Source organism: Nicotiana sylvestris, chromosome 1 (genome assembly GCF_000393655.2).
Source record: "Nicotiana sylvestris chromosome 1, ASM39365v2, whole genome shotgun sequence".
NCBI lineage: Eukaryota > Viridiplantae > Streptophyta > Magnoliopsida > Solanales > Solanaceae > Nicotiana > Nicotiana sylvestris.
The window spans coordinates 13398070-13425891 of record NC_091057.1 but is presented as its reverse complement, the minus strand read 5'-3'; the positions used below and the strand labels follow the sequence as shown (position 1 = coordinate 13425891).

Here is a 27822-nt window from a genome sequence, read left to right as displayed (position 1 = left end):
TCGAGGAGTTCCTGAAGTTTCTCCTTCAACTCATTCAGCTCCGCCAGTGCCATATGATACGGTGGAATAGAAATGGGCTGAGTTACCAGCACCAAATCAATACCAAAGTCAATATCCCTATCTGGTGGTATGCCCAGCAGGTCTGCAAGAAACAAATCCGGAAATTCCCTCACTACCAGGTCTGAATCAATGGTATGATTCTCTGCACTGACATCCCTCACGAAGGCTAAGTAAGAAAAACAACCCTTCTTAACCATATGTTGGGCCTTTAAAAATGAAATCACTCTACTAGGAACATAATCTGTCGAACCTCGCCACTCAATCCGTGGTAACCCCGGCATGGCCAACGTCATTGTCTTGGCATGACAGTCCAAAATAGTATGATATGGAGATAACCAATCTATGCCCAATATCACACCAAAATCAACCATACTAAGCAACAAGATATCCACTCGGGTATCCAAACCACAAATAGTCACCATACACGGCCAATATACGCGGTCCACAATAATAGTATCGCCCACCGGAGTAGATACTTGAACGTATGAAACAAGAGACTCGTGGGGCGCATTCAAATAATGAGCAAAATATGATGACACATATGAAAAAGTGGAACTGGGGTCAAATAATACAGAGGCATCTCTGTGGCATATGGAGACAATACTTGTAATTACGGCATCTGAAGCAATAGCATCTGGTCTGGCTAGGAGTGCATAGAAACGGGCCTGACCACCACCTGATCGACCTCCCCCTCTAGGGTGACCCCTTCCTAACTGACCTCTACCCTTAGTTGACTGGGTGGGTGGGGAAGTAACTGGTGTTGAAACCGAAGGTTGACTCCTCTGTTGGGATGAACCTCCCGAAGGAACACCACCAAAACTACCACATTCCCGAGGCCTCTTGGCCTCCCTCTCATCTCGCTCCTGGCGATGAACTGACTTTATCTCTATGGAAATGTCAACACCTGTTTAAAAGAAGTGCCAAATGCTCTCTCTGGTCAGAAAAATCCGTAGCTGATAAGTGAAGCCATCAACGAACCGCTTGATCCTATCCCTATCCGTGGGAACTAGCCAGATAGCCTGACGGGCCAACTCAGAGAATCTCATCTCATACTGCGTCATGTTTATATCCCCTTGATGCAACTGCTTGAGCTGCCTACGCAACTCCTCTCTACGCGAATGCGGTACATACTTCTCTAGGAAGAGAATGGAGAACTGATGCCAGGTAAGGGGCACTGCACCAATAGGCCTACGCCTCTCATAAGCCTCCCACCAAGTGAAGGCAACTCCAGAAAACTTAAAAGTAGTAAATGAGACCCCACTAGTCTCTAGAATACCCGTTGTACATAACATCTTCTGACACTTGTCCAAGAAACCCTAGGCATCCTCGCCCTCAGCACCACTAAAAGTCGAAGGCTGAAGTCTACCAAACCTCTCCAATCAACACTGTTTGTCATCAGGCATATTTGGAACCACATAATCCTGAGCAGGAGCAACCGGCTGGGCTGGTGGTGCCTCCAGTGTCTGCAGTCCCTAAACAACCTACTCGGGTGTACGGGCGGTAGTAGTCTGAATGTCTCTCCTAGCATGAGAAGTAGTTGTTGTAGTAGAAACTGCGACCGCCTGAGCAAGGCTATTGCACACGGTCAAGATCTGAGCCAAGGTTTCCTGATGACCCGGAATAACAATAGGCGCAGTCAGTGTCTGAGTTGGTCCTGCTGGAGTATACGCAATTGGGACATGATCATGAACTGGGGCGGCTGGTGGATCTGCAGGTGCTACCCTTGCGAGTTACACCCCTTCCCCTACCGCGGCCTCGACCGCGTCCCTGGCCTTTCGTGGCCTCAACTAGTGGTACTGGTGTTCGTCCACCCTGACCGTTAACACGTGTCCTCACCATCTGTGAGAGAATAGAATAACAGAAGTTTAGTTACTAGGGTCGATAGATTCGCACGACAAGAATTCAAGAATGTGAAGTTTTTCCTAAAGGTTCTGCAGCCTCCCGAGGATAAGTACTGACGTCTCCATACCGATCCACGAGACTCTACTAAACCTACTCATGACTCGTGAAACCTATATAACCTATGCTTTGATACCAACTTGTCAGGACCTCAAAACCGACCCAGTCGTAATGGAGCCTATCGTGAAATTAGGCCAGCCAACTCATTTCCAAAATAATCCACATTTCATTTAAAACTTAAGTAAAATAATTTTTCAACAGAAATCCGATAAAGATATAAAATCAAAATTTAACAAAGCGGAAAATACAAGTCCAACATCGGGTGTCACTAAGTCATGAGCAACGCTATAATAGTTCTGAAACAAGACAAGACTAAAATAGTTTGGAAATAATAACATTGTACTAATAGGAAGATAAAGAAGGAGAAAAAGCGGAACTGTGATTGCCAGGCAGCTACCTCGCTATCTCCGTGAAGTCTACGACTGGAATAGTCAACAGCCGCTACCGTGTCCTGAGATACCTGGATATGCACACAGGGTGCAGGGGGTAACATGAGTATACCAACTCAGAAAGTAATGAGTCCAAACTATTGACTGACAGGTAGTGACGAACCAAACCTCAACAGGTAATACAATTAAACTATACAGAAAAGTAGACATGCTTGCAATTTAAGTAAAAACTCTACAGTAAATAAATACAATCTGAACAGTGCGGAGTATAAAACTCAGGAAATCTTTATGTCCCAATGCACAGATAGCATGAACAATGTTCCATGTACCTCCACTCACAAGTGTTCAACCAGTCGGTACTGTATATGGCCATCTGGCCCAGGGAAGATCCATCCCGGAATATATACACATCACTAACCGCAGTCATCCAGTATTGAAGATGGCCATTCCAGCCCTATGGAGAAGATCCATCTCCAGGTATCAATACTTCGGACAAGATCCATGTCAAGGGAAGATCCATCCCTCAATATCATCAACTGCGCTCACCGGGGGTGTAAAGACTCCGGAGGGGCTCCTTTCAGCCAAAACGCTATAACAAGCCAACGAAGGCATAATCAATATCTCGTTGCGGCGTACAGCCCGATCTTATACTGTCACTCAATATTAGGCTTTTTGCCTCACTCAGTCATCACTCTCCAGTATCACACACACGGGCTCAAAATGTCATGATACTAGCACACACAATGATATGATGTGCCAAATAACAATAATCGAGACTGAGGCATGATATAATATGCATGAACAGGACTGAGTATAGAATATCAATAAAGCTAATGATATAACAGCAAGAAATGACCTCTCGAGTCTCAACAGTATCAGCGTGAAGCCTTAACATGATAATTAGCATGATTTACAGCTCATTAACTTAATCATATAATTATAACACAGATATCAGCAAGAAAGAGTCACTAAGTGGTGCCATGGAGTGATGCAGGCTGCAATTCTCACGATGCATGCCCACACACCTGTCACTTGGCATTTTTGTCACCTCGATAGTAATCATAGAATACATAGTTCGGGGTTTCCAACCCTCAGAACCAAGTTTGGAAGCGTAACTTACCTCAAGTCAAGCCAAAACTCTAGCCCGCGATGCAATTGTCTCTCAATTCGGCCTCCAAATGCTACGAATTAATCAAAATCAGTATATTATCATCAATATACGTTAAAGGAATGCAACCCATGCGAAAATTATCAAATTAACTCAAAATTTCCGAAATTGGTCAAACCCGACCCCGGGCCCACATCTTGAAATTCGATAAAAATTACATCACTAGAATCCTTATCCTCCCACGAGTTTATACATATCAAGAACATCAAAATTGGACCTCAAATCCCCAATAAAAAATCTCCAATTTCAAGCCCTAATCTCCCAATTTCTTCTCTAATGTTTCCATTAATTTCATGATTATTACCATGGAATAATTGCTACAAACGTAAGATACAAGGTCCAAGTAGCTTACCTCACTGAAAACACTTAAATTCCTCCTTGAAATTGAAATCCCCAAGCTCCAACTCGGCCAAAAATGGTGGATAAAAGACTGAAATTCGCGAAGTGAGGTTTATAAAGTTTCTGCCCGACAATTTTCGCACCTGCGGTCCATTTCTCAAACCTGTGAGAACACTTCTGCGTTCCAGCCAACCGCTTCTGCGGTTTTCACTTATTTTCCCTTAACCGCATCTGCGACTCCCTACTCACACCTGCGGTCTCGCAAGTGCGTTCCTTTTTCCGCACATGCGGCTCCTGGCCTTCTCACTTATGGCCGTATTTGCGGATGCTTCCTCGCTCATGCGAACGTCGCACCTGCGGTTCCCACTCCGCAGGTGCGGTTATGACAGCTAAAAGAATTCTTTAGCACTTTCTCAAATCAAATCCTTGATCCGCCAACCTCCTGAAATCAACCCGAGGCCTTTGGGACCTCAACCAAAAATACAAACTAGTCACATATCATCATTCAAACTCATACCAACCATCGGAACACTCAAAACAACATCGAAACACCAAATCACCCTCGGATTCAAGCCTAAGGATTTCAAAACTTCCAAATTCTGTAGCCGATCCAAAAACCAATCAAACCTCATCCGAATGACCTGAAATTTTGCACACACGTCACAAATGACACAATGGACCTGCTCCAATTTCCGGAATTGGATTCCGACCTCAATATCAAGATTTTCACTACCGATCGGAAAATGCCTAATTTCCAATTTCGCTAATTCAAGCCTAAATCTACCACGGACCTCCAAATTACATTCCGAACACGCTTGTAAGTCCAAAATCACCTAACAAAGCTATCCAAATCATCAGAATTCACATCCATGAACTTCTACACATAAGTCAACATCCGGTTGACTTTTTCGACTTAAATTTTCAAATAAGAGACTAAGTGTCACATTTCACTCCATGACCACTCCGAACACAGAACAACCAATACGATATGATGAAATATAGCTGAACAACATATAAGGAAGTAGAAATAGGAGAAACGGAGTGATAACTCATGAAACGACTGGCTAAGTTGTTAAACCAGTAATCGACCATCTCTTTTATTTCAAGAACAATGGCAATGATGATAGCCATTTTTCTCAAAAACTCAGAGACTTAGCTGAAAAATATGGTCCCGTCTTCACATTCTGGTTAGGGTTTCGCCATTTTTGGCAGTGAGTAGTTATGAAGCTATGAAAGAATGCTTCTTTACCAATGATATCCATTTCGCTGATCGGCCAGCTTTACTTTACGAAGAATATCTTTGCTATAACAATGCCATGCTTGTTGTTGCCAAATATGGCCCTTACTGGAAAAAAATCGAAAGCTAGTCAATCAAGAACTTCTCTCCATTAGTCGGCTCGAAAAATTCAAACATATTAGATTTTCTATAGTTCAGAAAAATATTAAACAGTTGTATAATTGTGATTCACCAATGGTGAAGATAACCCTTAGTGATTGGATTGATAAATTGACATTCGACATCATTTTGTAAATGGTTGTTGGGAAGAGCTATAATAATAGACATGGAGAAATACTCAAAGCAGCTTTTCAGAAGTTTATGGTTCAAGCTATGGAGATTGAGCTCTATGATATTTTTCACATTCCATTTTTCAAGTGGTTAGATCTTACAGGGAATATTAAGGAAATGAAACAAACTTTCAAAGGCATTGATAATATTATCCAAGGTTGGTTAGATGTGTACACTAAGAAGAGAGAAACAAAGGATGTTGGAGGTGAAAATTAACAAGATTTTATTGATGTGGTGCTTTCCAAGAAGAGCAACGAATATCTTGGTGATGGTTACTCTCATGACACTACCATCAAAGCAACCGTATTCGTAAGTAAATTAATCTCTGCTTGTATTCTAACATGTTGTAGGAGGCAATTTATCTTATATTTTAGGTTACTATATTCGTATATAATATCACTTTAATTTTTATAGACAGTTACATATATATTGTTATTTTTTAAATGGCTTAGTCGTGTATAGATTCTTCTAAACTTTTAGTATTTCGAAGTAATTAAAATTTTAATTTATAGATTCAGTTGATAAACACTATTACCGTAGGTAACACTACAAGAAATCAGGAAATTTCCGTCCGCAATTTCCGACCAAATTTTGACCGATTTTAATTGGGCGGAAAAATAATGGTCGCAAACGTGTACCGATCGCAGTTGGTCGGAAATTTTCGACCAAAATCGATCGGAAAATATTGGTCGAAAATTTTCGACCGAAATCGATCGGAAATTATTAAAAAAAAAAAATCAAATTTCTGACCGAAATCGGCCGGAAAATATTATTATTTATTTTTTTTAATTTTAGTTTTCCGACCGATTTCGGTCGAAACTCTTAAAAAATAATAATATTGTTTAATTAAATAATTATTTGTAAATTATTAATTTATTTAAAAAATAAATGTAAATTCATAATTTCTGACTGAATTCGGTCGGAAATTTCGATAATCTGGGGAATTTATTTGAAATTTTCGACCGAATTCGATCGGAAATCATGAATTTCTGGGCAAAAAAATTTAATTTTCGACCGAATTCAATCGGAAATCTGGGTAAAAATTGGGCAGAAAATGGTTGTTTTTAAGCTACACCACCTGCCAATTTAAACCAATATACATCCTATAATGCCAGCTTACAGCCATTCAACCATGAAAACCCAACAAAATAACAACTAATAACAACTAATAACAACCAACAACAACAATTACCCAACAACTAATAACCACAACAACTACTAAAGTGTTCAATAACAAAATAATAATATAATCATCATTCAAATAACCAACAACAAAATATTGACAAGTTTACAACTTTGTTTAACAATACACAACATTCAATGAGTTTTTTATGTAGCATCATCTCCATCTTCGATCCTAGGACTTTCATCGCCGGCAGGTGGGGAAGGGGGAGGAGACCGGGGAATGGAGAAAGCACCACAAGCAAGAAGATTGGTCAGTTGGCCTTAAAGGGGATCAAATTGTTTGTCCCTCCTTTCTAGCTGACCTTGAAGGGTATCAAATCTCTTCTTTTCACTAGCCTTGGTCTCTTCATGCTCTGCTGTCAGCTTTGCAATCTTATCTTCCCTAGACGCTATAGTCGAACTATCAATCGCCTCGCCTTGGGCGGAAGTCCCTATACCTTGCAATCCAGCCTTGTAGCGCCGAAACAATTTATCTAAAAGGCCGTATGCTATCCCCTTTTTAGGACCACCGACAGTACTCAACCATATCCTATTCTCTTCTTCGTCTGAAATGGGCGGTCGCTCGCCTTGCTCATTCGGTGGCAAGCTCTGAGTGTACTCCTCCAAATTGATCTTGTAGCAACCCTTTATTTAGAAGATAGAAAATTACTAACTATATAATATTATAAACATTTATAGTAGTTATGAAACTTACATGTGTAGTCTCTGCCCGGTCCTCGACCCATCTAGTTGGATCTGTCGGTGCCTTCTTCCAGGTGTGAGTCTCCATGAAGAACTCATCATGAATCATCTTCCTCCCCAATTTTTTTTCTACAAATATAATAAACGTGTTAACGAAAACTGTAGCTATTTTGTTGTAAAAGAAGAGTGCAATTTAAGAGATAGGAATTTTAAGTAACTAGATCCTTAAGAGAAATATAGAATAAAAAATACAACATGAAGCTGGGATTATATGGAGTCCACTTGAGCTTCACTGATTATCCCCTATGAATTGATTTTTTTTTTCAGTGAGTGGATTGATGATTTCAAACTGTATATAAATTTCGTTCATCCAGCTAACAAACTAACCACAGTCTACTATCAATCCATTAAAATGCACACATTTTATTTTTCCTATACTTGTATATTATGGTACTGTATTTGTATGGTAATATATATATTTCTCTAAGCAAGGAAGCTGAACAAAAGCAACCTCATTTAGTATAAATATGGTAGTCACATAATTCTGCAGTTAATAATATATACTACTTCAGATTTGTGGAAGACCATTAGTAGAGGAATCAAAAGGTCATATTTTACTTAAGTGAATGTTAAAAGACTCAGTCGAGTAGTACAAGAACTAATATCAAATTTTTGCAGTACCAAAATGAAAACAAATAGTGCCACTGCCCCAAGAAACTTCATTCCCACCACTTCAGTAACACAGAAGAGGAATAAAGTTTGGAACTTTATTCAAGAATCCATATATATAAGTGATAAAGCCCCTTTTTAGTAACTTATTTCAAGTCTGTCAAATCAAGAAAACCAAACTTGACTTAAAGAAACCAGACCCTTATGGATTTTATAAGGTCCTAGAATTTATCTAACTTTAAATAGCTAGTAATTTTCATGTGGGAAACAAGAGTGACCCATTTTTCTAGACAGTATAAAATTGAGAAAAACATGATAGATATGAATTCTTGAAATTAGTCAAGCAGACTTAAGAAAATTGGAAATGCAGATGGTACAATGTGATGGTATAAAATGAGTTTGCAGCGTACCTATTACCTCCAACCAACATAGGTACCGAAGTATTATGTGTGTATTTTTGAAACGCCAACTTACCGTGATATTCCAAACTTTTGGGAGATATATAAATATAGTTCGATAAAAATAGACCGAAATATTTTAAGGAATTACCAGATGCCTCCTTGTATCCCCATGCTCCTTGAACCCAAACAGTGCAAGGAGCCACCCTTCTCAGATGATCGGGCCTTCTTTCCCTATTCACTCTGCTTCTTGAATTTGTCGGTGGTCCAATACTTTTCCTGATCCACCCATATATGCGGTAGAACCCATGAAGGCTTCTTTTTAACCCTTCGAGCGGAGCTGAAGGAATCAGAGAGTCTCTTACGGTATTTGTACTTCTAATTTTTACAAATTTCACGGTTATACTGGTCCTCCCATGAACACTTAGTCTGCAAATAAAGTAAGTAATGTTAGATGAAAATATTGTTAATATAACACTTAAATTGATAAGAATTGTATTAAAACCTTAAATTGGTTGAACATCTGTTGCACGAGACTCTCTGGAAAGTCACTCCAAGTCGGATAGGGTGTTAAATACAACGAGCCAAGTATATCAGTGATTATCTTTGTAACCCGATTATTAGGAATAAACCTGCAACATTGCAATTACATTAAATAAATAAGAGTAGCTATTATAATTCAACAAAAATAAAGAAGTAATAAATAAATCTTACCCATTGCCCTCAGGACTGATGATCATCCTATGGTAATGATCATAACGCACATCATCCGGATCATCATCCTCTGAAGAATCTGAAGCATGCACAGAAGAGAGGGCATTTGGATCAGTGCTACTATCCCGAAGACGAAGTCTAGAAACACTAGGAGACGAACTCTGCGGAGAGGGAGACGGGGTCCGTGAAGATGGCTGCGATCCACATCCCTGCATAGGTCTAGACCCCTGTTGCGATCCAGACCACTGCTGCGATCCGGCCATCTGAAATCTAGATGGGTGCGATCCGGCTGGAGATGAAGCAAATGGAGCAGATGACGGGCGTATCACATATCTCTGTGACTGTGACTGGTGACTCAATGCACCCATGTAACTATTGGTAGGATCATTAGGAGGAAGCGGGGTATAGCCCTATGGCGGAGAATTGTGATAATACTGTTGGACGGGCGAATGGTGGGTAGTATAATGAGTAGATGGATGTGGTTAAATAGATCTATGCCTAGAAGATTGTTGCCGACCATCGGCAGCAGAGGGATGAAAGTGTGGAGTGGAAGGAAACGAGGGTGTAGCACCATCATCATGATCAGTAGGCCTTTTATCCTTCCTAGACTTACCTCGACCCCTACCGGCCATCTGCATCACCCTTATAATACAACATGCAACCATCTTCACAACAATCAATTCTCATAGACGAGAGTCCTAACTTAGAAACCAATCTTTTAGCCTTATAGAAATCTTCAGGTACGTTGAAATTTGGGTCAACTAGTTCACTCATAAGGCCAATGAAAGAATCCATTCCTGCTTGAGAAATATTGGTATCTGATTTGATACTTAATAATTTAACCGCAACAGACAACTGAGAGTGTATACTCCCGTGTTTTAGTGGAGGACTAGCAGCCTCTAACTGTTCATAAAAATATTTTGCTTCTTCATTAGGAGGTTGTTCAACACTTTCGTGGGTTTAAAAATCGAAGGCATCCCTAGAGCATCCGCAACCATTTCATGGTATCTCGGATGTTGAACGTTATTCCCCACCGACCTACTACTTTCACCAATACTACATTATGAAATACACCATCAGTACCATCAATCTCTCCATGACTAGTCCACACAAAATAATTATCCATAAACCTTTTTTTATAAAGATGAGTCTTAACATCCGCCGGTCCAAAATAATGCAGACACTTGCACTTCACACAAGGAGACCTAATCAACCGTCCAATCCGAAACGGTTCAAGTGACATTGCATGCGTAATAAATTCCTTAACCCCCTTCTATAAATTCCTCCCTCAAAAACAGACGATTAGGATAATTCCTATTATACATCCAACTACGAGATTCCATCTACATAAAGAACGAATAAATTATATTAACCATAGTTAATTGTGATTGCAGCAGCAGTGTTGACAGAAGAAAATGACCATATTGTTGACAAATGATTGCAGCAGCAAACTATTAACACAAGGGCAGTAAGATATGAATTTGTTTATTTGATAGAACACAGTACTACTAAACTACATATCCATTCAATGAAAATTCTATCCAAATTGCACTAACAGGCCTTATTTTATTACTTGAAAAAAGAAAACAATTTTCAGCAAAACTCCTGCGGTTTAAAGAGGAGTAAAAGCACAAACATGTACATCAATCTACAATCAATTAATATTTAAAAAAAGAACCTAAGTAATTAACCCCCAGCATAGCCAAATAACCATCAAAAGAAATACAATCATTGCCAAAAAATAGCGCATTTGTTTGCAATGCTCTAATTCTATCAATCAATTAAGACCTTATTTGAAATTGATCTTCATGGACTATCTAGGTCCTCATCATAACACTCAACTGCAAGTGGTCAAGCATATTTTCCAAGTTGGGTAAATCAGTTAGCTAATAATCTAGTGCAAGTTCTCAAGCATATTTCCTATGTGGGAAGCAGTGAGATGGAACATACATAAACAACAGATCAAAATTTTATTTCAAAAAATAATGAGCAAATGAGCATGTACAAATGACAATGTACTAGGCACCATTACAAAATATAGAAAGAAAGGATTGAACTTTGTATAGACCTCAATCCTAGCTAGTTCGTAAAAGAGAAATCAGAATAACAAGAGGCTCCGTAAAAGGCCTAACTAGGGTTCCGTTTTTCTCTAGACTGAAACGGCCCAAAACAGATCCGAAAAACGCATCTCTAAAATAGTTAAAGAGGTGGAAGAAAAAGAAAACTTACCGGAGATGGAGAGGAGCCTGAGTACCTACGATGGGCGCTTGGATTTCCGACGATGATGACGATGGCCGCTTGGATGAGTGCCGACGACGATGGTGAAGCCTGTGATTAGTGGCAGAAGCAGTGAGGCGGAGAACGAAAGAGAAAGGAAAATTGATAAGTTTGTTATAAAATAAAGACTATAAAATAAAGACTATAAAGAGAAACTGATATATTATTCGAATTCAAACTGATGTACATAATGAACTGAAATAGAAGAAAGGAAGCTGCTCTGTAAGCTGCTACTACAAGTTGCTGTGTAAGCTGCTACTACAAGCTGCAGTGTAAGCTACTATAAGCTGCTGTGTAAGCTGCTACTACAAGCTGCTGTGTAAGCTGCTACAAGCTGCTGTGTAAGCTGCTGCTATACCAGATATGGATAATCTTCTACTGAGAGCAATATTTATCCATAACGGAGTACTGAATGGATAAGCTTATTATACCCGGTATGGATAATCTTTTACCGGGGGTAATGTTTATCCATAACTGGGTACTGAAAAGATAAGCCTATTATACCCGGTATGGATAAACTTATACTGGGGGTAATGTTTATCCATAACCGGGTACCGAAGTGATAAGCTTCTTCAGGAAGCTTATTTCCAATATAGTACTAAATAGATAAACATATTTACGGTGGAGTCCCATATGGATAAGCTTCTTCAGGAAGCTTATTTACAACGGAGTACTAAATGAACATCCATAATATAATATATTTATAACACTCCCCCTTGGATGTTCATTAAAAGATAATGTGTCTCATTAAAACCTCACTAGGAAAAACCACGTGGGAAAAAAAATTCTAGTGAAGGAAAAAGAGTACACATATTTAGTAATACGCATTGTTAGGTGCCTCATTAAAAACCTTATAAGGAAAACCCCATGGGAAAAAACCTTAGTAAGGGAAAAAGAGTGCATCGCGTATTTTACTCCCCTGATGAAAACCTTGTTTCAAATATTTGAGTCTCCGCATTCCAATCTTGTATACCATCTTCTCAAAAGTTGAAGTTGGCAAAGATTTAGTGAATAAATCTGCTGGATTATCACTTGAACGGATTTGTTGCACATCAATGTCACCATTTTTCTGAAGATCGTGTGTGTAGAATAATTTTGGTGAAATGTGCTTCGTTCTATCTCCTTTTATAAATCCTCCCTTCAATTGGGCTATGCATGCAGCATTGTCTTCGTATAAAATTGTGGGTCTTTTCTCACATTCCAAACCACATTTTTCTCGAATAAAATGAATTATTGATCTCAACCATACGCATTCCCTACTTGCTTCATGAATAGCTATTATCTCAGCGTGATTTGAAGAAGTAGCAACAATAGATTGCTTTGTGGAGCGCCATGATATGATAGTACCTCCATATGTAAATACGTAGCCGGTTTGAGATCGAGCTTTATGGGGATCAGATAAATAACCTGCATCTGCATAACCAACAAGGTCTGCACTATCTTTGTTAGCATAAAACAAACCCATATCAAGAGTTCCCTTTAAATATCGCAATATATGCTTAATCCCGTTCCAATGTCTCCGTGTAGGAGAAGAACTATATCTTGCTAGTAAATTAACAGAGAATGCTATGTCAGGCCTTGTAGCATTAGCAAGATACATTAGTGCACCAATTGCACTGAGATAGGGTACTTCGGGACCAAGGAGTTCCTCGTCCTCTTCTGGAGGTCGGAACAAATCCTTATTCACTTCAAGTGATCGAACAACCATTGGTGTACTCAATGGGTGCGCTTTGTCCATGTAAAAGCGTTTTAAGACCCTTTCTGTATAGGCAGATTGATGGATAAAGATCCCGTCTGCTAAATGTTCAATTTGCAGACCAAGACAAAGTTTTGTCTTTCCAAGATCTTTCATCTCAAATTCTTTCTTAAGATATTCAATTGCCTTTTGGAGCTCTTCTGGAGTTCCAACAAGATTTATGTCATCAACATAAACAGCAAGTATAACAAATTCTGATGCCATTTTCTTTATAAAAATACATGGACAAATAACATCATTTATGTAACCTTCTTTCAGCAAATATTCACTAAGGCGATTATACCACATGCGCCCAGATTGCTTTAAACCGTACAAAGATCTTTGTAATCTGATTGAATACATTTCCTGAGATTTTGCTTCAGGCATTTTAAATCCTTCAGGAATTTTCATATAAATTTCATTATCAAGTGAACCGTACAGATAAGCTGTAACTACATCCATTAGATGTATTTCAAGCTTTTCATGTAGTGCTAAACTGATGAGATATCGAAATGTTATGGCATCCATAACAGGTGAATATGTTTCATCAAAATCGACTCCAGGTCGTTGTGAGAATCCTTGTGCAACAAGGCGAGCTTTGTATCTTTCAACTTCATTTTTATCATTCCTTTTTCGCACAAAAACCCATTTATGACCAACTGGTTTTATACCAGCAGGTGTTTGGACTACTGGTCCAAAGACCTCTCTTTTAGCAAGTGACTTCAATTCCGATTGAATTGCCTCTTGCCATTTTGGCCAATCAAATCTTTGTCGACATTCTTCGACAGATCGAGGTTCAAGATCCTCACTATCTTGCATAATATTAAGTGCAACATTATATGCAAAAATATTATCCACCACTATTTCAAATCGATTTAAATTAATCCCATCACCGTTCGAACTTATTAAAAGTTCCTCACTCACATGAGCTTCAGGTTCATTGATTTCTTCAGGAATCTCAGAACTAATCAGATTTTGGGTCTCTTCAGGGGATCCCTTCATAGTATCGTTTTGATCATTTGTCGATTTTCTTTTTCGAGGATTTCGATCCTTAGAACCCAAAGGCCTACCACGCTTCAGGCGTGCTTTAGGTTCACTAGCTCTCATGCTAGTAGATGGTCCCATTGGGACATCAATTCGGATAGGCACATTCTCTGCTGGGATATGTGACTTAGTTATCCTTTTCAAATCAGTAAATGCGTCTGGCATTTGATTTGCTATATTCTGTAAATGGATGATCTTCTGGACCTCCTGATTACATATAGGGGTACGGGGATCAAAGTGAGATAATGATGAAACTTTCCACACAATTTCTCTTTTGATTTCCTTTTTCTCTCCCCCTAATTGTGGGAAATTTGTTTCATCAAACCGACAATCTGCAAATCGAGCAGTAAATAAATCTCCTGTCAATGGTTCAAGATAGCGAATAATAGAGGGTGATTCAAACCCAACATATATTCCTATCCTTCTCTGTGGTCCCATCTTACTACGTTGTGGTGGTGCTACTGGCACATATACAGCACATCCGAAAATTCGTAGATGGGCAATATTTGGTTCATGACCAAAAACTAATTGTGACGGAGAATATTTATTATAATGTGTCGGTCTAAGACGGATAAGTGATGCTGCATGCAAGATAGCATGGCCCCAAACAGTAGTGGGCAATTTTGTTTTCATAAGTAGTGGTCTTGCTATCAATTGCAAGCGTTTAATAAATGACTCTGCAAGGCCATTTTGAGTATGAACATAAGCTACAGGATGTTCAACTTTTATCCCAACGGATAAACAATAATCATCAAAAGCTTGAGATGAGAATTCTCCAGCATTATCAAGGCGAATAGCCTTTATAGGATAATCTGGGAATTGTGCCCTTAATCGAATTATTTGGGCTAATAGCTTTGCAAACGCCAGGTTGCGAGATGATAGTAGACACACATGAGACCATCTTGAAGATGCATCTATTAGGACCATAAAATATCTAAACAACCCACTTGGTGGGTGAATAGGTCCACATATATCCCCATGTATACGCTCTAAAAAGGCAGGGGATTCAATATCAACCTTCATTGGTGATGGTCTAGTGATCATTTTTCCTTGATAACAAGCATCACAAGAAAATTCGTCATTTGTAAGAATCTTCAGGTTCTTTAATGGATGCCCACTCGAATTTTCAGTAATTCGTCTCATCATTATTGATCCGGGATGGCCCAAACGGCCATGCCAAAGCACAAAAGTATTTGAATCCGTAAACTTCTGGTTTACGATAGAGTGTGCTTCAATTGTACTAATTTTTGAATAGTATAAGCCAGAAGATAAAGTTGGTAACTTTTCTACAATGCATTTCTGGCCAGAAATATTCTTTGTAATACAAAGATATTCCCTGTTCATTTCATCTATTGTCTCTACATGATACCCATTTCGGCGGATATCTATAAAACTCAACAAGTTTCTTCGGGACTTGGAGGAGAACAATGCATTGTCTATAATAAGTTTTGTTCCCTTAGACAGAAATATTATGGCTCTTCCGGAGCCTTCAATCAAACTTATATTACCAGAAATTGTTGAAACATTTGCTTTTTTCCTTATGCAAATAAGAAAAGTATTTCTGATCGTTGAATATGGCATGTGTTGTTCCACTATCAATAACACACATATCTTCATGATTTGTCTTTGATCCAAACATAATTTGAGGGTTATCCATATTCTTCAAAATAACATAAATAAAATATATTATAGTAAATATCATTATCAAAACATAACTTTTATTTATGTACAATAATTACATAACCATACTATTTATTACAAACAACACAAATTAAAATATTTACATTTCTACAGATTCACTACCGATTACATGACTTATTTCTCCTTCTGGGAGTGCAAAGTAATCAGCTACATCCAAATGCATGAAGTCTAAATTATCTTCAGAAATAAAATTTGCTTCAGCATTTTTCTCTGTCTTCTTCAGGGAGGCTTGATAAAGCTCAACCAGATGCTTTGGCGTACGACAGGTACGTGACCAGTGCCCTTTTCCTCCACATCTATAGCATGCATTTTCTGCATTTGGCGCTTGCACCGCTTCATGCTTTTGTTCCTTCCTTTTCCACTGCTGGTGGTGAGGAGGCTTCTTTGGTGCATTATTATTACCATGATTGGGGTTTCTTCCCCGACCACGGCCATGACCACGACTGGGGCCATGACCTCTTCCACGTTTAGCTTGGTGGAAGTTCGTCTCATTCACTTCAGGGAATGGACAAGAACCAATAGGTCGGCTTTCATGATTTTTCATTAATAGCCCATTATGTTGCTCTGCTATAAGAAGATGTGAGATAAGTTCAGAATACTTTTTAAATCCCATCTCTCGATATTGCTGCTGCAGGAGCATATTCGAGGCATGAAAAGTGGTGAAAGTTTTCTCCAACATATCATGATCAGTAATATTATCACCACATAATTTTAATTGGGAAATAATTCTGAACATAGCAGAATTATACTCACTGATAGATTTAAAATCTTGTAGCCTTAGATGAGTCCAATCATAACGTGCCTGTGGAAGAACGACCATCTTCAGGTGGTCATATCTATCTTTCAAATTATTCCACAGTATGACTGGATCTTTAATAGTGAGATATTCCATTTTCAGGCCCTCATCAAGGTGATGGCGTAGGAATATCATTGCTTTGGCACGGTCTTGGTTTGATGCCTGGTTTTTATCCTTGATGGTGTCTGCCAGACCCATCGCATCAAGATGAATTTCAGCATCAAGTACCCAAGACATGTAGCTTTTGCCCGATATATCCAGGGCTACAAATTCAAGTTTAGAAAGATTTGACATTATTTAGGAAAAGAAAGTTCTTACCTCAGATACTTTCAAAATATTTGCTCGAGATGGTAGAGCTTCGTGCTGATAACGTGTTATAAAATAAAGACTATAAAGTAAAGACAAGTATATAGAGAAACTGATATATTATTCGAATTCAAACTGATGTACATAATGAACTGAAATCTCTTCTATTTATAGAAGAAAGGAAGCTGCTCCGTAAGCTGCTACTACAAGCTGCTGTGTAAGCTGCTACTACAAGCTGCAGTGTAAGCTACTATAAGCTTGCTGTGTAAGCTGCTACTACAAGCTGCTGTGTAAGCTGCTACAAGCTGCTGTGTAAGCTGCTGCTATACCAGATATGGATAATCTTCTACTGAGAGCAATATTTATCCATAACGGAGTACTGAATGGATAAGCTTATTATACCCGGTATGGATAATCTTTTACCGGGGGTAATGTTTATCCATAACTGGGTACTGAAAAGATAAGCCTATTATACCCGGTATGGATAAACTTATACTGGGGGTAATGTTTATCCATAACCGGGTACCGAAGTGATAAGCTTCTTCAGGAAGCTTATTTCCAATATAGTACTAAATAGATAAACATATTTACGGTGGAGTCCCATATGGATAAGCTTCTTCAGGAAGCTTATTTACAACGGAGTACTAAATGAACATCCATAATATAATATATTTATAACAAAGTTAGGGTTTTTGCCTCACATTCCATTACCGAAACAAACTTATTTTTTAAAATAATTGGAAAACTTAATGATTAAATTCTAAAACAATTCTCTCACTTATAAATATTATATTGTATAACAGAAATCATAATGCATAATTAATAAAATTCTAACTAACAAATTAGCAAGAATCAATATCAAATTTATAATTATTTAGAATCTAACACGTAATTATATAAACCAAAATTAATGACCCATAATTTTCAATTTATCAGCTAATTAATTATCACTTATAGATACCACAAATCTACTTCTACTTAGAGCCCGTTTGGATGGACTTATTTTAAGTAGATTTTAAGCCAAAATAGCTTTTAAGCCATAAGTTAGGATTTCTAGTTTTTGGCTTTTAGCTTATTTTTGTTATTTTAGCTTAAAAATAGTGTTTACTTAAAACATATTTATTATTTACACACACAAATATTATTAAATTTATATTTTAATATTATTCGGTCGGACATATTGAGTTATGATTATTTCGGTTTTTTTGTCTTGTGTTTTAATAAATAATTATTTTGGTTGACCAAATATTTGACCACTTTCTGACCGAAATCGGTCGAAAATTTGGAAAATTTTAATAAATATTTATTTTTGTACATTATATACAGGTTTGAGCAAATATTTGACCAATTTCCGACCAAATTCGGTCGAAAATGTTATTTTTTTCTGATATAAGTATTAAATATTGTTTACTTAAAACTTCTTTATTATTTACACACATAAATATTATTAAATTTATATTTTAATCTGTATAAAAGCATTTTTACAACCGAATTCGGTCGGAAATATCGAGTTATGATTATTTCGGTTTTTTTTGTCTTGTGTTTTAATAAATAATTATTTTGGTTGACCAAATATTTGACCATTTTCCGACCGAAATCGGTCGGAATTGGAAAAATTTTAATAAATAATTATTTTTATACATTATATGCGGGTTTAAAAATTTTTTGTTGATTTTTGCGACCAAATACTCTTATTTCCGACCGATTTCGATCGGAAATCACTTGATTTCTAGTAGTGTAATGAATTTTTATTACCCATTGTAGCAACTGATTTCACTGAAAGAAAAAAAAAGAATCTTTTGTACCTTTATTAAAGATCTACATATTTGTTCGATTTGACTAGATTATTTTCATTTTTTTCTTAACCCCAACTCATGCATACTAGGATTTGAACAATCGTGAATCTTCATCTCTTTAATTTCTTCTTTGTAAGTCATCTTTTTAATTGTTCTTTTTCCATATATAGACTTTGGTCTTGGATGCAACAGACACACTTGCACTTCATATAAAGTGGGTAATGGCGTTAATGATAAACAATAAGAATGTCATGAAGAAAGCACAAGAAGAGATGGACACCGTTGTTAGTAGAGATAGATGGGTAGAGGAGGGTGATATCAAGAATTTGGTGTATTTTCAAGCAATTGTTAAAGAAGTATTACAATTACATCCACCTACTTGTACCTTTGTCAGTACAACATCTATATGTAAAAGATTGTGTTATCAATGGATACCATATTCCTAAGGGACTGTACTACTAATAATAGGCTATATTCATGTAGTTTAGCGACCATTTACGCCCTAACTTAGCTACACTTTATTGCTATATGAAGGTTAAATGATAACAAATGGCTCTAATTATGAATTTTCTGCTTTGCAGGTGCAAGTCCTGATGATGAGGACATTAAACAGTGTTTGGAGTTATTTTGGAGCAAGGAAGGCCAATCGGAGGTGAGTGCATGTGAAATAAGAAGAAAAAAATGGAAGACAGCTGAACTCTATGAGCGCGGGCCAAGCGCGGCCGCACTCAGGCCGCGCTCGTCAGACAGAAAAGAATGCAAATGTGCGGTCCAAGCGCGGTAGTACTCGTCACTTCGAGGAACATTATTTTCAGGGGTAAATTTGTACGTTCGGGGGCAAATCCCCTTAATCTATAAGAAGCCCAGCTCGCCCAAAAAGAAGGTATCAAGGCCAGCTAGCGTAATTCGGAAGAATATGTCTAGTATATTGTTGTACTTACTCAGGATAGAGTTACGACAGTCAGAGTGCTCATGATCTATAGAGAAGATTTAGGCAAATTTATAGCAAACATAGCGGAAAGGATTCCGACAAAAGGGGAAATCAGAACCTTAGACCTTTCTCATTCTTGCTTACAACCAGTTTATAGCTAGTTCTTAATTACTGCATTTTTATTACGTAATATTTAGTTAATAAACACCCAATACTCAAATATCTTTGAAGATTGAATACATGAATTTCTGTAAATCCAATAGTTGTGATCGATAGGATAATTCCCTGTGGGATTTGACTCCGGACTTGTTAACCGGAATATATTTGCAGCGACCGCTTTGTCCTTTTTATAAGGCATAGTTGGGCGTGATCAAATTTTAGCGTTGTTGTCATGGAGTTTATGGTGTTATTGATTGTAGTTAAAAAGAAGTGCAAGAATTCTTAGTGTAGTCAATTTTCTTCAATTTAAACTAACCATTGAAATTCTAAAGTTTGTAGTCATGGTTGTTACAGGTGCATGCCTAGAAACTCCTCAAGAACTGGTGAATTGTTTGAAGCATTATTAGATCCTGATAAGGTGTTCAAGGTATTGAACCGTGCAAACTAGAAAGGCAAACAATAACAGAACTCAACTGAAAGAATTGAACCAGACATGGAAGACGATAATCTAAACAACAGAGACAACGTGAATGACCCAAACAACAGAAACAACACAAATGACCCAAATGATTAGGGTGTGGCACCTCTTGTGCCAGAAGCGGCACTATATGATTGGGTACAACCCACAGCTGACAACTTAGCAACTGCTATTGTAGTCCCTCAGATACAAGCAGATTCATTCCAGATCACAAATAACATGCCACATCTGTTGCAGAACAACGGACTATTCTCAGGGTCATACGTTGAAAATCCTCAGCAGCATCTCAAGAATTTTTTTTTCAATTTGTGCCACGTTGAGGCAACACAACGTGACACGGGAAGCAATACGTTTGTTGTTGTTTCCATTCTCGGTGACAGGAACAACTCAAACTTGGCTTAATTCACTCCCCATAAACTCCATCACTACTTGGGAGGAATTAGTCAAGCAATATTTGAGCAAATTTCATCCACCCAATAAGACGACTTAGCAAATTGATGAGATATTGATCTTCAAACAAAAACCAACTAAGACACTACATGAAACGTGGGAGAGATTCAAGGGTCTGCTGGTTACGTGTCCACATCATGGTATTCCGGAGCAGATGTTGGGGTAGAGATTTTACATGCGTTTGGCAGATAGTTTGAAATCCAACGTTGATGCTTCAGCAGGTGGAGTATTTTTGAGCAAAACATTCAGAGAGAGCAAGATCCTACTTGACAAGATGGCACAAAACTCAGGATGGACAACAAGGAACGCTCCAATCACTCATGTGGTTCACTCAGTGCCCAGTGGCTCTAGACCCGACTAACTCCATAGCTGAAAATATGGCCACTCTGATGACACAAATAAGCATCCTCCCCAAAAAGGTTGAAGAATCAGGCTAGAAGCAGCAGGTACACATAGTTGATGCAACCAATGGGGGGTCTATGTACATCATGCATTAATCAGCCATATGTTTGCTCATGGAATGCTGAAGGTGAAAATCAACAATATCAAGAGAACATGAATTATGTGGCTAACTGCGGGGGACCAAGACCAGGTAGTTAGAATTGGGGTCAGCAGAATCAACAATACAAACCAGTTCAGCATCAGTACAATAACAACAATAACCATAGGCCTATGCGACCACAGGGGCAAATGGTGCCTTACTAAAGACAACAAGGTTACTACTAGCAAAATCAGCAGCAGGTGTATCAACAAACTCCACAACAACGGATTGTGAGACATGAAGATGGGTTTGCTAAACTCGAGGGTATGATGCAATAAGTGATTGGGTCCACTGGAAAACTAGTTGATAGAGTAGACTCACATGAGTCAGCGATTAAGAATATCGAGATCCAGTTAGCACAAATTTCAATGGCCCTAAATATCGTCCTCATAGGACGTTACCTACAGATATCCAAATCAATCCAAAAGAGCAGGGCCCAAAGTAGTTGATGGCAGTGAGTCTCCAAAATGGTAAGGACTTAGATCTGGAGCAAAAAATTGCTCACGAAAGTAGGCCGACTGAGACACTGGTGCCCATACCCATTGAAATAGATGATTCAGTAGGTTTAACTGAGGTGACAATACAGAATGCACAAGATAACACCAATAAAGAAGAAGAGGTTGTGAAAGAGACTGAAGCTGCACTGGAACCGACAGTAAAAGCAGTGCCTGAACAAGAGAAGAACCAAATCACAAGGAAGAAGCAACCTCCAGCACCATTCCCACAGATATTGGCCAAGTATCAAAAAGATGAGCAGTACAAGAAATTTTTGGAGATGTTGAAGCAAATTTAGGTAAACATTCCATTGATTGATGCTTTAAAGGAAATGCCTGGGTATGCAAAGATGATGAAGGACTTGATGTCCCGCAAGTTCAACTTTCAAGACTTGGCCACGGTTACACTAACTCAAACCTGTAGTGCTGTTGTGACGAGACATATAGCCGAGAAGCTGTCTGATCCAGGGAGTTTCACAATCCCTTGCACAATAGGAAACCTTGTTTTTGCTAAGGAATTGTGTCATATGGGAGCTAGCATAAATCTTATGCCCCTATCTATCTACAAAATTCTAGGCATTGGAAGAGCTAGACCCACGTCTATGCTATTACAGATGGCTGACCGAATAGTGAAAAGGCCCTCTGAGATTTTAGATGATGTATTGGTGCAGGTTGGGAAGTTTGTGTTCCCAACAGATTTTGTCATCTTTGACTGTCGGGTTGACGAGGAAATTTTCATAATTTTGGGAATACCATTCTTGGCCACTAGGAGAGCTTTAATTAATTATGAAACTGGAAATCTCAAGATGAGGTTAAATGATGAAGAGATAACATTCAAAGCGCAGAAATCTATGCGCAGACCCGGTGAATTTGCCAATTTCTCTTTAATAGATGTTGTGGATGTACTGTTGGAGGAGGGCGATGAAGCATTGAACGTTAAAGACCCCTTAGCAGTTTGTCTCATGAACTTAGACGAGGCTAATGGTGAATACTTGGCAGAGTGGGTATTGGCTCTTAGAGGCCAAGGTTTTTGGAAAAGGGAGCTTGAATTTTAGCCTTTGCACTTGAAGGAAAGAAAAACTCCTCCAACTAAGTCGGCAATAGAAGAGCCACCAAAGTTGGAACGGAAGCCACTGCCCTCTCATTTCAAGTATGCATTCTTAGGACCTAACTCAACTCTTACCTGTTATTATCTCATCCAGTTTGTTAGATGTGTAGGCAGAATAGCTTTTGCAGGTACTAACTGAGTGCAAGACTGCAATTGGGTAGACCATTGTGGACATTAAGGGGATCAGCCCTGCCTTCTATATGCATAAGATTCGGCTAGAAGATGGGCACAAACCTTCTAGAGAACATCAAAGAAGGATGAACCCCAACATGAAGAAGTAGTGAAAAAGGAAGTGATTAAATGGTTAGATGCGGGAATCATATTCCCTATCTTTGACAGCAACTGGGTTAGCCCAGTGTAGTGTGTACCTAAAAAGGGAGGTATAACAGTAGTAAAAAATGAGAAGAACGAGTTGATCTCTACACGAACAGTCACAGGTTGGCGAATCTGTATGGATTACAGGAAGTTGAACTTGGCTACCAGGAAAGATCATTTCCCACTACCATTCATCGATCAGATACTAGATAGATTGGCAAGGAGGTCTCACTTTTGCTTCCTGGATGGATACTCGGGGTATAATCAAATTTTTGTTGCCTCGGAGGATAGAGAGAAAATGACGTTCACCTGCTCTTATGGAATTTATGCTTTTCGGCGAATGTTGTTTGGCCTATGCAATGCACCTGCCACATTCCAAAGATGCATGATGCCCATCTTCACAGATATGGTAGAGGAGATAATGGAAGTTTTCATGGATGACTTCCCAGTGGTGGGGAATTCATTCGATGATTGCCTTGTGAACTTGATGCGAGCGTTGAAAAGGTGTATCGAGACTAATCTGGTACTCAACTGGGAAAAGTGCCATTTCATGGTACATGAAGGTATAGTTTTGGGGCACCTAGTGTTAAGTAAAGGTATTGAGGTGGATCGTGCAAAAGTTGATGTGATAGAAAAGCTTCTACCACCCACCTCTGTCAAAGCAATCAGAAGTTTTCTTGGGCACGCCGGTTTCTATAGGAGGTTTATAAAAGTTTTTTCCAAAATTGCTAACCCCTTGTATAAATTTCTTAAAAAAGATCGCCCTTTTGTATTTTCTAATGACTGCAGGGTAGCTTTTGAGGAATTAAAGAAAAGACTGGTAACAACATCTATCATAGTTGCCCCCAACTGGGAGCAACCGTTTGAGCTGATGTGTGCTACTAGTGACTATGCTGTGGGAGCAATGCTTGGGCAGCGAAAAGATAAAATCATGCATCTAATATACTACGCAAGTAGAACGTTGAGTGGAGCCCAGCTAAATTACATTGTGACCGAAAAGAAGATGCTAGCAGTGGTATTCGCATTTGACAAGTTCAGTTCTTACCTAATAGGCTCAAAGGTAATTGTTTATATTGACCATGCTGCTCTCAGGTACTTAATTGAAAAGAAGGAGTCAAAACCGTGCCTGATTCGATGGGTGCTACTGCTGCAAGAATTTGATTTGGAGATCCGTGACCGAAAGGGAACAGAGAACCAAGTAGCTGACCATTTATCCAGGCTGGAAGGAACTAAAAAGAAGGTTGAGGTAGAAAAGATTTTGGAAACTTTTCCAGATGAACAACTACTAGTCACTGTCACACCTCCTTTTTCCGCCCCGCGAGGGGTGAAGGAGTTTTTTCCAATTAAAGGACAATCGAAACGGGATTTGTTTGTTTATTTCAGAGTCGCCACTTGGGAGATTTAGGGTGTCCCAAGTCACCAATTTAATCCCGAATCGAGGAAAAGAATGACTCCATATTACAGTTCGCGAACCAGAAATCCGGATAAGGAATTATGTTAACCCAGGAGAAGGTGTTAGGCATTCCCGAGTTCCGTGGTTCTAGCACGGTCGCTCAACTGTCATATTCGGCTTATTTATCTGATTTTATACAATTATGCGCTCATGTGCAAGTTTTAACTCTTTACCGCTTTTATTATTATATTTCAAAAGAATGTGAACATCGTTTAAAAACATGTCTTTGGATTGCGTCACATGAAATGCACCCGCAATCCGGAACATATTTTTATTCAATGTTTTGGGATTTGGATTTGGGTCGCATGAAATGCACACCCGAGTTTAAGAAGGTAAGATTATTAAAATGCGCGCCTAAAGCGATTAGCGTATTTATTATTTTTTTGGGTAAGGCCGTGGAGTTCGCTAAGCGGACGATCCCGAGTTCTAAGTAATTAACACATACATTTTATGAGGGCCCCGCAATTGGTGCGTTTTATTGGGCGAGGCTCATCTCATTTATTTTTAAAGGACAATCCTAAAATGCCTACATTTTTTTCTATTAAATTTGTCTCTACAAAATGAAAGAGAAAATGTCTTAATTTACATGCTTGAGTTATTATAGTTGGGTTTCGAATATGATTCATAAAATCTGAAAATGATGCAAACAGGACGGTCCGTTGCCAATGCGGGCCCAGGCCCAACGTGTATGGCATAAAACTAGACCTGGGTCATCTTATTCACATGTTACTACCTAGTTACATTATACTAGGCATGTTTACAGTTTATCAAATTAAAAAAAAACTTAGCAATCTAATTTTAATTCTAGACCATCTACATACTGAAATTAACCAATAGTATTTAACTAAACAATATTCCTATAAGTTCAGGAATGATTTATTCGTTTGATGAACTAACGTGCTTTTTAAAACATGGTAATCATCCAACAATAATAAATTAACTAGACGGAGTTACTACACCATTTATTTATTTATTAGTCAATATATAGATAGTTCGTCCGTTAAGCTATCGTCAGATATTCCACTATATATATTAAACAACTACATGATTCTGATTAGAGTAAGCTAAATAATTCATATTTACAAATAAAATTCAGAATATAATTAAAATAAATTTAGAACTTCAACTCTGCATTTTCGTATTCATGCTTCATGTTTCAGTTTACAGTAACCAACGTGTCAGTTGTGTACCTAAAATTAGAAGCAAAAGAAAAGTGAGATCAGCAGAAATTCTGTAGCATACAACAACAACGACACCCAGCAACCAGCAATGAGAAACCAATGATGGATTTTAAAACTCAAGATAAAAATCCAGAAACACCAACAACAATCAACGGACAGAAGCCAAGGGAATCTTTTCAGATTTGAAAGACTAATTAATGTTCAACCCTTAATTTCTGAATCCGTATATCAAAATATTTAAATTGTATATCAGGTGTATACTATTCTTCTCTTGAATTTCCAGAATGTTTTTTCTTTTTATTTTTGGATTCTTAGTATTTTCGGAATTTTCTCTCTCTTAAAATTCAGCTCCCTTTTTTTCTCTCTCTCCTCCTTCTTCTCTATCTTTTTCTGTCTTCTCTCCCCAAAATCTGATCAAGTTTTTCTTCTTATTTATTCTCATCCCAAACCTTTTAATCAATTAATAAAACAATCACTTTCTCCTACCAAACTCACTACTAGTTTAAAAATACAATTATTATTTTATCTAAACAACTTTTCTTGAGCCCCGCAATCCCACTATGTCTTGTTCCCCACTTTTGATTAAACAAGTACATTATTCCCCGCCATTATGTCTTGTCCCTCATGCCTACATTATTTTAATATTATTAACAAATTATATAATCTTAATGGATAGAGCACTCAAAATAAACAATTGTTCAGAATTTTAATTCCAAAATACCCCTTTGACCTTATTGAAATTACCGTTTACCCCTGAAAATATTGCAATTGACCAATCTACCCCCATCAGCTATAACCAATTCACCTAATCAATTCCAACCAAAATACAGCAAATACAACCAATTTCTAAACAATTTTCAACAACAAATTCAAACTAAATGATGAACAACAAAGAAACAACTAAAATTATTTTGATTGAACAATATTTTTTAACAACAAACAAACCTACTTTCAGATTCAACAACAACAACAACAAACAAGTATATTCAGATTTCTAAATTCAATAATCATTTGAACTTAAAATTAAATCTAACAACATTACAACCAACAATTTCTATATTAAAACTAAACAAGATCATGAAACAAACTGAAGAAATAATCAAAAATGATAATCAACAAACAAGAAGATCAAACTTATACTAATTTCGGATTCAAGAACAATCAAACAAAGTATGGACATAAATGAAAAGATTCAACAACAATAACAAGCAAGTTTTATTCAAATTCGAATTAAACTCGAATTAAGCTTAAACAAAACAAATAAACATATTCAAATCACTAAACTTCAAATAATCAATTGATCTTTTTAAATTAAATCCAACAAAATTATAACAAAGATACATTGATTCAAACTAAATAAAAAAATTAAAAACCAAAACATAAACTCACATTAAATCACTGAATTAAAAACGAACTTCAAACAAAATGAACATGAATTAAACAACAAACATGATGGATCCAAATGATTAAACCAACACTCTTCTATATTAAAATTAAATCCTCTTAAATTAATAAAACAAACTGAAAAATAATTAATTGAACTTCAATTTAAATCTAACAATATTATAATTAACTAACAATTCTTACAAAAATAAACAAGAAAAATAAAACAACTGAATAAAAATCAAGAACAAGAATCAAACATTTAATGATTTCAGATCCGAAAAATATCAAACAAATTACGGACGGGAACGAAACTTAAACCAACTAACCGGATCGGAACGATGATGAACTCGAACGAAAACAAACCTGCCCGGAAACAAATATTGCACCAAAACCATTTGACGCCGAAGATGATCACGAACGGACAAACGAAGAACTTGAAGAAAGAATTAGCGGATAGCAGCAAACAACGGAGGAGAAGAAGCAGCAGCAGCACGAAGCTGAAGAAGATGCAGCAGCAGCACGAGCTGAAGAAGACGGAGATG

The 27822-nt window shown here is 37.8% G+C and overlaps 3 protein-coding genes and 1 pseudogene across 3 annotated transcripts; 2 read left to right on the top strand and 2 right to left on the bottom strand.

Moving 5' to 3' along the window:
* Window positions 1-1217: 1217 nt before the first annotated feature.
* Window positions 1218-19246, top strand: LOC104227494 (nicotine N-demethylase CYP82E3-like; annotated as a pseudogene).
* LOC104227492 (uncharacterized) lies at window positions 6671-8840 on the bottom strand. The gene is made up of 3 exons (XM_009779737.2): window positions 8567-8840; window positions 7362-7477; window positions 6671-7291 (listed from the first exon to the last, which is right to left on the bottom strand). The coding sequence occupies exons 2-3, from the start codon at window positions 7455-7457 to the stop codon at window positions 6929-6931; spliced, it is 459 nt and encodes a 152-aa protein (XP_009778039.1). The 5' UTR covers window positions 7458-7477; window positions 8567-8840; the 3' UTR covers window positions 6671-6928.
* On the bottom strand, window positions 8567-11520 carry LOC104227493 (uncharacterized). Its single transcript, XM_009779739.2, has 4 exons — window positions 11359-11520; window positions 9130-10472; window positions 8921-9047; window positions 8567-8844 (listed from the first exon to the last, which is right to left on the bottom strand). The coding sequence occupies exons 2-4, from the start codon at window positions 9495-9497 to the stop codon at window positions 8794-8796; spliced, it is 546 nt and encodes a 181-aa protein (XP_009778041.1). The 5' UTR covers window positions 9498-10472; window positions 11359-11520; the 3' UTR covers window positions 8567-8793.
* A 2923-nt stretch (window positions 19247-22169) lies between the features above and the next one.
* On the top strand, window positions 22170-22892 carry LOC104213150 (uncharacterized). The gene has a single exon (XM_009762584.1). The coding sequence runs from the start codon at window positions 22170-22172 to the stop codon at window positions 22890-22892; it is 723 nt and encodes a 240-aa protein (XP_009760886.1).
* Window positions 22893-27822: the final 4930 nt, after the last annotated feature.

Coding starts and splice junctions, on each gene's coding strand:
- LOC104227492 (XM_009779737.2), bottom strand. CDS start 7,457: ATGATTCATGATGAGTTCTTCATGGAGACTCACACCTGGAAGAAGGCA. Junction 7,292..7,361: donor ACCGGGCAGAGACTACACAT/GTAAGTTTCATA, acceptor TTCTAAATAAAG/GGTTGCTACAAGATCAATTT.
- LOC104227493 (XM_009779739.2), bottom strand. CDS start 9,497: ATGGGTGCATTGAGTCACCAGTCACAGTCACAGAGATATGTGATACGC. Junction 9,048..9,129: donor ATCAGTCCTGAGGGCAATGG/GTAAGATTTATT, acceptor GCAATGTTGCAG/GTTTATTCCTAATAATCGGG. Junction 8,845..8,920: donor AGATGTTCAACCAATTTAAG/GTTTTAATACAA, acceptor CTTTATTTGCAG/ACTAAGTGTTCATGGGAGGA.
- LOC104213150 (XM_009762584.1), top strand. CDS start 22,170: ATGCCTGGGTATGCAAAGATGATGAAGGACTTGATGTCCCGCAAGTTC.